We start from the raw sequence: 11205 nt of genomic DNA, 5'->3' as shown, positions 1-11205 counted from the left end.
ATATTTTAGACAGTGGTACACATAATCAATAAACAATAAAGGATCGTTTTATGAACTATGAGTTCAATATACTTATATAAGTAGTTATTTTAAATCCTAAATCTCTCTTAACTAATGAATACTGTGTACAATGTTCCATTTCATAAATATATAAAGAAACAAACTATGCAACTAATGTATATATTCGTTGTATTAAAAGAAAGTAATAATTAATTTTAATTAATTCACTAAAAGTCACAGTTATTATTGATAATAATAATTTTTTTATTTAAAAAACATATGCATGTTGAAAGAGAGAAAAAACAAACAAAGTGAACGAAATTATTCTTGACATTTCATGAATGATCTAGATTTCGTACAATATAAAATGAAAAGGAATAAATCAGCTGAATACTCATATGAGAAAATAACAGACACAACAACAAGAAGAGGAAGAAAAAACTTTTAAAAAATCACATTAGTATAATTAATAGTTGTTTGTTTGTTTTTTTTGTGTTTTTTTAATTACCTAGAAACAATTTCGACTCAAACTAATAGTATTGAATGCATTAGAATAATGAAGGTGATAATGTTTTTACAATATTACATAGATGCTCAATTGTGAAAATATATGAATATTTCGTTTGATTTAAGTAGGAATGATTACATGATTAATATTGACTGAGTAATGATTAAATTATTATTAAAAAAAGATAGAAATGCGTTTCTCCTAACTTGGTTGATGTAATTTTTATTGTTACTATCGAGATTATCTGTCACCATTCATGTAGCTTAAGAATATATAAATTTAGATTGTTCCATTTGTTATTATTCATAAAAAGAAATCAAATATTTTGATTGGTTGTTGATTACATTTACTTTGCACTGGAAAAAAATCTTAAATCACACGAATTGTAAAACACAAATTATAAACATCATAAAGCTAGTCACTAGTGAGCACGTGTAACTCCTGGAGTTCTAGTGAGCAGTCATAACCAGTGGAAACTAAACTGTTTCAAATGTGAGATAGTTATTCATCTCAGAAAATAGGTAAAGGGTTGTGAAAGATTATGGATCGATTGAATTTAGACATGAGCATCGTTGGATACCAGTTCAGTTATCTAGAGGATAAATGTTCGCACGCGAGACTGAAGGTTGTGAGTTTAATTCGTGCGTGCAGATTTGTGGATTTGTACAACTGAGGAGCTCGAAACTAAAACGAAATAACTGTTCATTGCTTGAAGGTTTGCAATGGTGGTCTAGCTTAGATCGACTTGTGAATTCATCCGTTAAAATACGACAACCTCCATAAATTCCCATAATGATATTTATTTATGTTCAAATAAGAGAGCTATGAGGATTATGAATTATAAATGTTATTAATTTTTACAGCATTATTATATCAAATCATATAAACTGAGCTAAATGTCTCATTTTAAAAACATTTGAAGCAAATAACACTATTATGACCTCAATTGTTATTCTGATTTAATGCGTTATTCATAGTGCCTAGCTTTTTATCATCTCTCTATATCTAGGAAATTTAATTTTCATCTATATATTTCTTTGTACGTTAAGTGGAGTACAAGGTATAATGTTTCTTATTACAAAAGGTCTTCTTTTCTGATTCACAGCTAACAAAGTAAATCTTAAATAAGTGAGTGAACAAGGTTAGTAAATAGTTTTACGTAACCATGGTGTTTCGAAAGCATACTCTTATCCAGCGAATGTAACATTATACTTGGAATCACTAATTTGTGATATTTATTCTGCGGTTAGTATAACCAGTCTCGCTTTCGACAAAGACACTTATTTAAAAAAGTACGGATTGATAATTGTTAATATGAGTAATCATTTTTAGAAATCCATTAGCCATATATTCTCATATCATGTTTTGCTTTAATGAACATTGTCTGAATTATTAATGACAAATAATTTACATTTTCTTTCGATAACCAAATTTTATGAATAAATAACTACATGCCCATACTGAGTCACGTATAATGAATCATCTTCACAGTCAGTCGTAGTTAAAATGTATTCACAGCAATAATTATCTGAATCATTTTTAGTACACTGGAGGAAATTAATAGCTTTGTTGAGCTCTCTGAGCTGAATGGCTTAATTACTAACCTTTCTTTTCCTTTATCGACAATATTTACAGTGATTACTTCAATCAGCATTAATACGGATAAGTAGAATATGTAAGCCCTGACGGCGCTAAATGACAACAATAAAAGTGCTTAAATTAAACAATGGAGCTCAGTAAACTCAGCTTGGTCATAAATAGATGTATACTGGACAGTATTTTCAGATATGTCAACAATAAATTCCTAGTAAAAGTTACACTTATGATGAGATTATAGAGAGTATGAAAGAGTAAACGGAGTTTATGTATGAAAACATGCTTAACTTTGAAAAATAACGATTGATATTTGAACCATAATAAGTTGCATTATTTAATTTATATCTTTGCACAACTAGCATAGTTTCGAGTGATCGTGTAAAGAAGTTGGGGAACAAATACCAATTAATCATAAACTTAACCTGAAAAGTTCAAATTAGGTTGAACAATATTTCATGCCGCTTTTGTGCATAATTGAATTAAAGAAAGTGCTTAACAGCTGATTGGTACATTGAGTCTGAGCTTTTGAAATTTATCGACAAAGGTAATTTTCTTAATATCTTTTTCAAGACAGCAATATATCCGACTTTTTCTTTTACTTTTTTAGGAGAAATAAGAATCGGAACTGAAATTTGTCTTGTCATTTGGCTAAACAACTATGTTCTTAGTGTTTTTCAACTTTTGATTGTCACTGATAATTAATTATTGAAATAGAGGATAAATGTCAAAAGCTAGACAATATTGGAGTCGTCGCGCTAACCCGTCATTCTATATGATTACAAATGAAGAAGTTGGCGATAACCACAGAGATTCATCAAACATAGAACATGACAGAAGTCTTGGTGATTTAATAAATTTATCTGAGCAAATTGACAGTGGTGGGAACAAAAATATTTGCAAACAAAGTAAGTAATTTGATAGTCAGTAGCTTTTTATGTGGAAAACTTGGGTCCATCTAGTTAAAATTGCTACTTATTTTAACTAGTGTATAATGTTTTCTAGTGGTCGCAATACTCCAAAACAAAATGCTGTAGTGGACGCTACTTACTGAATCATTTGTAAGTAGTATGGAACTGGACTTGGAGTTGAAGTTGTAAGAATTGTCAGACGGGGTGGAGAATTTTAATGCATCAAAAGCACAGTATTGGTAGAACACTTGGGTATCAGACGAGAAAACTGTTCTGGTGGCAGAACACACCAAAAGATGCTAATAGAAAATTGAAAGCTATATATATGTATTATGTAAATATTTTGTATATTCAACACAACAAATATACTTTCCTCCTGTCTACTCATTGCTTACCATAGATGTTAAAATTATTCCTTAGTTGTTTCCTAAATGACACTTCATAATAAATAAAATTTACTTGTTCTTAAGTCAGTCAAATGGCAATTCATCTGAATAATTAACTATTTTCATAATCATTCAAAGAGTTTACAGCATATTGAAAATATTCCAATTGTAAATAAAGATTTGAAAAAATTTATTATAATTCCAGATTTTTCGGAAAAAAAGATGTTTTTGGCATTTTCAAGAAAGATCTATTTGGTCTCGGTAAAATGGAATAAAGTCAACTTGAAATTATTGTTCTGTTTTGATTGAATACGATATTCGGCTACACATAATTATCATAGAACAATTGAAATATTATCAAGTCACTTAGAGATATGTAGATAAAAAATATTTATTATTTCAATAGTTGAAATCATGAGTCAATTGAAGCTAGATCACTATGGAAAACCTGAAAGTAATGAACGGCCGTTTCGTCCTATTGTGGGACTCCTCAGCAGTGAACGACCATTCAGTGCTTCCAGGTTTTTCATGGTCGTTTAGCCTCAATTGACACATGATCTCAACTACTGAAATTATTACAATATCTGCAAAATACTCCTGATATCAAATATCAATTACGTCAGTTCACTTTTGAAATATGTCACTTTCGACAATCTTAAATATAAAAAAGAGATTTGTTTGTTGGATTTATATCTTAATATAATTAATATATAAGATTTATAACTGTCACTGATAATATTCAATAGATAAGACAATGAAAGAAAAAAACCTAGAAATTCACAATATTACAAAGTCCAAAGAAACGTAGAAAACTAAATAAATTGACAGGATTTACTACATTCAGTGTATGTTTTTATCATTTATTGGATACATGTATCGTATCTAAGGAAACATACAAATCAATTTGAATCTATCTATTTATGTGAAGTGGTAAACTTTAAGTTTAGTATTCTAAATAAAATTATTTTCGATATTCATCTAAAAAGAGATAAACCATGAATACATATATAGTGATATAAGCTGTTACCGTGTTTGGTTGTCAATCAAAGCTACAATGAACAACATAGCATCCAATGTAAACGAATTATAGTTATCAGTATTTACATAGATTTTTTTTTCTAGAAAATAAAGTCAACTGGACAATATTTCTTAGTTTATTTTTATACTCCCACATATAAAAAGGAATAATAAATTAGAAATAATTTAATGGGTAACTTTTGGAGTAGATATTTTGTACTTAAATAGAGTGGTTCGTGAAATCACTCATTACGGGCTCATGGCAAGCAAGGAGATACTCTTTTTTGTCTTAGTTAGCAATCCTCATCACCACAAATGTGTTCGGAACTCCATGGTTTCTGCTTATTCTCAAATTACTATCTTTACTTGAAGAAGGACATTGGTAATTATTTTATATGTAGCCAGTACTCGGATCCGAAATTCAATTTTCGTGCTATGCTGGACCTAAAATCTGGATGAAAATGTAACCGGGTTGATTTTACAGTGAAACTCGATTGTTTCCTAGCAAAATACGAAATTAAATTTGTAGCTTTGGGAATTATCGAGACATCTGTTTAGAGTGGCATGACTATGAATTCTTCAAATGTATCTAGTAAGGCTGATATATTGAATATTTGGAAATACAAACATGTCCGAGTAAAAAAATATATTGTTATCAGAAAATACATTTGGAATACGTCTTATTTGATTATTTTTCAGGAACAATTATAAAATAATGAAAGGCCATTGATTATATAAAGGCGTATTATATCTATCTCAACGTAGGAAATCCAAGTTTCTCTAGTAATAGAAATCGCTGTAACTTCATTGTTTTTCCAAACTTAATTTGTTGAATGCTTCATAGAATATTCATTATACTATTGGACATATAAATAGGTCAATCTGAATGTGAATTTGCTTGTAACTTTTTCATCAACAAAATCTCATATGTAATTCCTCTTAAACCGGTAACAAGAAATATATGGTAATCAAATTATTATATTAATGATTCCATCCAACATTCATTCTAAAATGAGTACCTTTACAACCCTTTCATACTAACTAGGGCGTTTTAAGTAAAACAGAAGTCAATAACTAAGACAGAAAACATTTTTAAATGAACCAGAATAACTAGTTCATTGCCATGCCACATAATTTTAGGAGCTGAGAAAAATCAAGTGATATTTAGTTTAAGTACACAGACAGATATATATTTTACCACTGCACATTTTAACCAAAATAATACATAACCAGAAAGTCATTAATGAACGCATGTTTTTCAATACAATTTTTCATTTATCCAATTTCAGCGTTGTAATTTTATATGGATACCTGATGTGACATTCATTATTTCCAATGGTATGAATACTCAACATTACTTGTTAAGTTCACTTTGCTATTTTCTCCAGTTCTTCTGAGTTAAACATTTGAACATAGATCATAGTTGGTGCGTTACGTAACAAGTTAACGTAAATAATGCCCCTTATTAATATTGCTTGTTTACATCACTAGTCACAAAATGTAGTTTAGAATTTGATCATAAAGAATAAAATGTGGTGTTTATAATGTTTCTATGCGTCATTTCATCTCACGAAGCAATCTGTTTTTATGTTTTTATACCATATTGTTAAAATGAACATATTACCCCTACATTATCAATTATAGTTCATTTCACCCTATATTGCTAATGAAATAAGTATTTATTAGAATTTCAAAGATAAACTACTTAACATACTAAAGTAGCCTGAGCAAGCAATAAAAAAAATCGCACAACTAATGACATCTATATCTATGCAACGGGTAGGTGAAAAAATTAAATTGTTACGCAATAAATTTAAATCGTTCATTTTCAAACGACAGCTTCGGCACCCAATTACTGTGAGTTACAAAATATGTTAACTGAATGGATGTGCTTTCAAGAATAATGAGTAGATGTATTCAGATAAGTAACGTATTTACGAAATAGCCTTATCGTAAACACTATGAGTGATGTTCAACTTCTGTTTAACCCAACTGATGTATGTTTCATTGAATCAATCACATCATTTTCGATTCCACTAAAACGAAGGATAATCTTGAGGTACTGAATGCATCGGTCATATATATATAGAAATTCATGTTTGTTGAAGAGAATGTTCATTTTAAATAATTTTTGAAATAAGCTCAAAACATTATTTGTGAAGATCAGCATCTAGTTCATCCGTCATTCACTTACTAATTCGTACAAATAAGTTGTGTGTCTCATAATACCATTCTTACTTGAAGCATGTAAGAATCCCACTTAGTTTACAAAAAAAGAGATAATTATAATTACTTTCCATAATCATAAGTGTTCAATTTATAAGGGAAGAGATAAAATAAGATAAAGACCATGACGCAATCAACTATAATAAACATTTCTAAGCTTTTATGATTACGGTGGTTAAAATGATAAAAATGATAAACAACAAAAATTAATGAGGCAATTATAATGTGATTATAATACTACTAAGAAAATGGAAGTAGTTAGAAGTTTAAATCGACAACGGGTTAAATATTTTATTAAAATGACAAGACTGGACATCGTAATCATAAATTAGAAATACCATGAAAACTGCGCAAAAATGATCAATGAAAATGTTGTGATAAAATAAAGATGAAGTTAACCAAATGAAGCTGAGAAATTAAAGGAAGGGAAGCTGAACAAGTTATTAGTTATCATCCTTTCATAAAGTAAGAAACATGTTCTTCTGTATACATTAGTCTTGTTCAAGGTAACGAATTGCAACTGCTTCTTCGTATCTTGAGTTTTTACCGTTGTTCTGTTGATTTATTATTTAAAAGTTAGGACCAGTATATTTTGAATGACTTATGTTCAGTCAGTTCTTTTTTGCAACTTGGTTTGTATTCATTTAGCTTTGGAAAGATGAATTAGAAATTCATTTGTTTATAATTTCCCATTCACTTGAAATTATTCACTGATCTACTTATCAGCAATGAAATTAAATTTCCTTCTTTTCGTATTTAATCGTGTTTGACTACTGTCAGTTTTAAAAATAGATTTGCAGCAAAACTATCAAAAGTTGTAGAAAATTTTATTGCTTTTAATCACAAATAGTTGAAATATATTATAAATATTTGGATTGATATCATGAATGGATCAATCTTAAACCGCCATCGAACACCTGTAAGACCAGGATGGCCGTTTCGTCTGCGTATGGGACTTCTTAGCAGTGCTCATCTACGATTACGCTCGCAAAACTCAAACTCAGGGCCTTCGAACGCGCGCGAACGCTTAACCAGGAAATCTATTTCCTGGAATTATATTGGGAAGCAGTGAATAGTGGAGTTTAATCGTATCTGTTGTGAGGTGGTTACTTACTAAAGGCAATGGTAGACGGCCACCTAATATTGTGGATTGGCTGAAGTTAGATATCAACACTCTTGTGTACCGCCTCAGTGTGTTAAATGGTGGGAGTTCGCATGCGAGATCGAACTACCCGATCCGAATCCCTCATGAGAGATCGTGAGTGCACGCTTCTGAGGAGTACCGTACAAGGATGAAATGGCCGTCCAGTGCTTCTAGGTTTTCACTGGTGTCCTAACACTGATACATTCGTGAAATCAAATTAAACTCACTAGTCTGCATAACCCTTTACTGATAGATTTTTCTTACCTCAATCGTTTAATCGACAACACGTAAACGTGAATGTAGCAATTTTTAAATATGTCTTTGTCAAAAATTGTTTAAACGCCTTTGGTTTTATCAAGTTGATGTTTGTTAATTATTAAATTCGGAAACAGAATTGCTTTCTTATCTTTTAGTCGATAATTATTATTTTGTTCAATCTACGTATAACTCTGTATTTGAAACAGAACACACTAAATACTATCTGTTTTAAGGTAGTCCATGTCATAGTACCCTATGATAAAATCTATCTGAAATCCATATAAAATTAAATTATGCACTACTGATGATCGAAAAAGTTTATTCTCATTATCAGTCTTCTCACGAGTTATTATTATATATGGTACGGTGAGACCATAATCAATTAGGCTTAATTAAATCATTGAGATATCAGGCCATGTTAACCTAAAAAATATACACCATGAAATCTAACAAAATAATCCTATTCAGTGTTCATTTTACTCACTGTTATGATGTTTTATAATTTGAAAATTACGTTACAAAATTTCGGATTTATCAAACTTTTTATTATCCCTTTGTGACTCGAACAACAGAAATACAAATATTCCTGATGTTTTTAAGTAATAGATAATCAACTTTTTTCTCAACGAATATATATGTATGTATATAAATGAATTTTGTTTTTTTGCCTTATTTGCTTATAATAACCTAGGTTCTGAACCTCATTTCTCAAAATCCGATGAATTAATCAAATCTGAATCAAGAAGTAGTATTGACCAATCAAAACCATCCAAATATATTCCACATTCCCACACGACTACAACAATAGCCAATCAAAATGAAGGAATGGAATCTGAACAATTAACTTATCCAAAACATTCACTATCATCTAATCAAATAAACTATAGTAGTAATAAGCATAAAAATGATGATGATATTAACAACAATAATACTCCTACTAATTCTCCCTTAATTAATACTTCACAGGAATTATTCACTTATGTTAGTAATAATGAACATTGCAATGTAAATAAATCAGATCAGGATAATAGTGGCTGTATAAACTGTGATAGTAATCAGGAAATTCAGCCGCCACAAACAAGGTGGAATAATTCACGTAATTTTCTTACACATACACCTAACAGAGTCCACTTCACCTTTTCGAAAAGTATTGATGTTGATGATGATAATCATATATCGTTACGGGGATTATTTAATAAAACATTTCGTCCTAATTTACGACGAGCAATATCCGAGGTAAAAGATGTATATAACCCAGACAATACAGAAGGTTCACTAACTGAAAAGCATTTACAACAGCAACAACAAAATCATTCACATCGGATTCAAAATAAATTACATCGTCATCTTCAACAGCAGTTTCATCATAAAAAATTAATATCCCATCCGGCATCACGCAGTCACCAGCATTCTGCTCAACCCTTAAATTATCATACTGCTACCAGCCAACCATATCTACAACCTTACAGAATAAATGAATTCACAAATACATTTGAACAAGTGTACAATACTCCACAACAATTTGATAGTAGTATATTAGAGATTCCGGTAGATATATATGGTGAAAGTATGTCAGATGATGCATTTTCAAGAAAAAATTGGCCTTCTTGTGATTTCAGTCAAATAGATTCTGAACATTCAATACATTCAAGCAGATTACATGAAATGACGTCTAGTGACACTTTTAAAGAAAGAGACTTACTTTTGAATAAAAATATAACAAATAATAATGAAACAAATATTGTAGTACAATCTGTGCCTAAAAGATCTAATCGTTTGAATGCAGTTAGACGAATGAACACAACTGCAGTGGAACAGCATCACCCGTTCAGTAATAATGAACGATTTAATTTTAGAAAGCAGACTAAACAACAACCGAGTGGCTCAAAAAATGAAAACTATCCATGTATTAATAAAAAATACACACATGGAACATTAAGTCAGGATAATATCAATTCGTCTGCATATAAACTTTTAGATTCTTCTTCTATAGAATTGGGATCGGATTCTATGCAATCACGTCCGGTGCCAGCAACAACTCTTTATCGTTCTTCTTCAAGTGGCACACGTAATCCTGAATGCATAAATGATATTGGCGTTGAACAAACGCTTATTAATACAGGAGTAGGTGCTTCTAACTCTCCTATAACATTAGCTGATAAGAGTACTTTTACATCGAGTATTAATACTTCTACAATGATAATTCTACAAAACAATACAACATCCACAACACCGACAACAACAGTTATTACCGCTTTAGCTAATGGCAATGTAAATGAATCAACTGTAGATCCATTAAAACAAAGTACATCAAGTTATTTAAAAGAACAATTTCAAGCTTTTTTTCAACCATCCGATAATAAATTAGCTATGAAATTATTTGGAAGTAAAAATGCACTACTTAAAGAGAAACGACGTCAAGTACAACAGGGAAAATGGGTAATACATCCTTGTAGTAATTTCAGGCAAGTATAAATTTAACATAATAAAATGAAAAGATCATGTACTAGGATAAATTTGTATTTGCTAATCATTTTTTTTCAAAAACGTTTATGATGACAGTATTTAATTCATTAAAACGTTAATGCCAAAAATGATTGAGTTTTATGATTGTGTCTTACTTGCAATCAAGTACTACAACGCAATAGTGGGTTTACCACACATGTTTTGTTATTTTTTTATTAAACTAAATGGTTATATTGTAGTGAACGAGAACACTAGTTGGGGGTAACAATGTATTTAATACAAAATTACGGAAGCTCTTAGTAACATCTGAGAACTACATAGTAAACATTTCATTTTCAAAATATCCATCGTATGTCTCAGACTTTGTTATCCCCTCGTTTCCATACTGATCACTCTCGTTCTCATCTCTTCGAATTTCTCAACCATCTGCCACCAGGTATTCCATATTCGATTGGTGATACATACTACTTATATCTTTCAACATCAGTAGTACACACAACAATACTACTACATTGAGGTAATATTACTAGAAAAACAATTATTGTTTATCATATTTATTCGACTACTAGCTAGTTATCACTGACAACATACAAAATAATATTTCACAAACAATCAACAAGTTTTTTTGATTATAGAAGATTATTCAATTCAATTATTCAATTGAATAAAAAGTATGATATAACCTAACAAACTCTT

At 30.1% G+C, this 11205-nt stretch overlaps 1 protein-coding gene across 1 annotated transcript in view; it reads left to right on the top strand.

Annotated features, from left to right (window-relative positions):
* Nucleotides 1-2825: 2825 nt before the first annotated feature.
* The window catches only part of HCN1_5 (anaphase-promoting complex subunit Hcn1), a gene marked incomplete at both ends in the record, with an annotated part of 75341 nt that continues 66961 nt past the window's right edge, over nucleotides 2826-11205 (top strand). Inside the window, 2 exons of the mRNA XM_035731640.2 lie at nucleotides 2826-3009; nucleotides 8735-10508. Coding sequence (XP_035585755.2) covers nucleotides 2826-3009; nucleotides 8735-10508 — 1958 coding nt within the window. The remainder of the gene's footprint in view (nucleotides 3010-8734; nucleotides 10509-11205) is intronic.

The sequence above is a fragment of the Schistosoma haematobium genome, chromosome 3 (assembly GCF_000699445.3).
Source record: "Schistosoma haematobium chromosome 3, whole genome shotgun sequence".
NCBI classification, from domain to species: Eukaryota; Metazoa; Platyhelminthes; class Trematoda; order Strigeidida; family Schistosomatidae; genus Schistosoma; species Schistosoma haematobium.
This window is presented reverse-complemented; position numbering and strand designations above follow the sequence as displayed.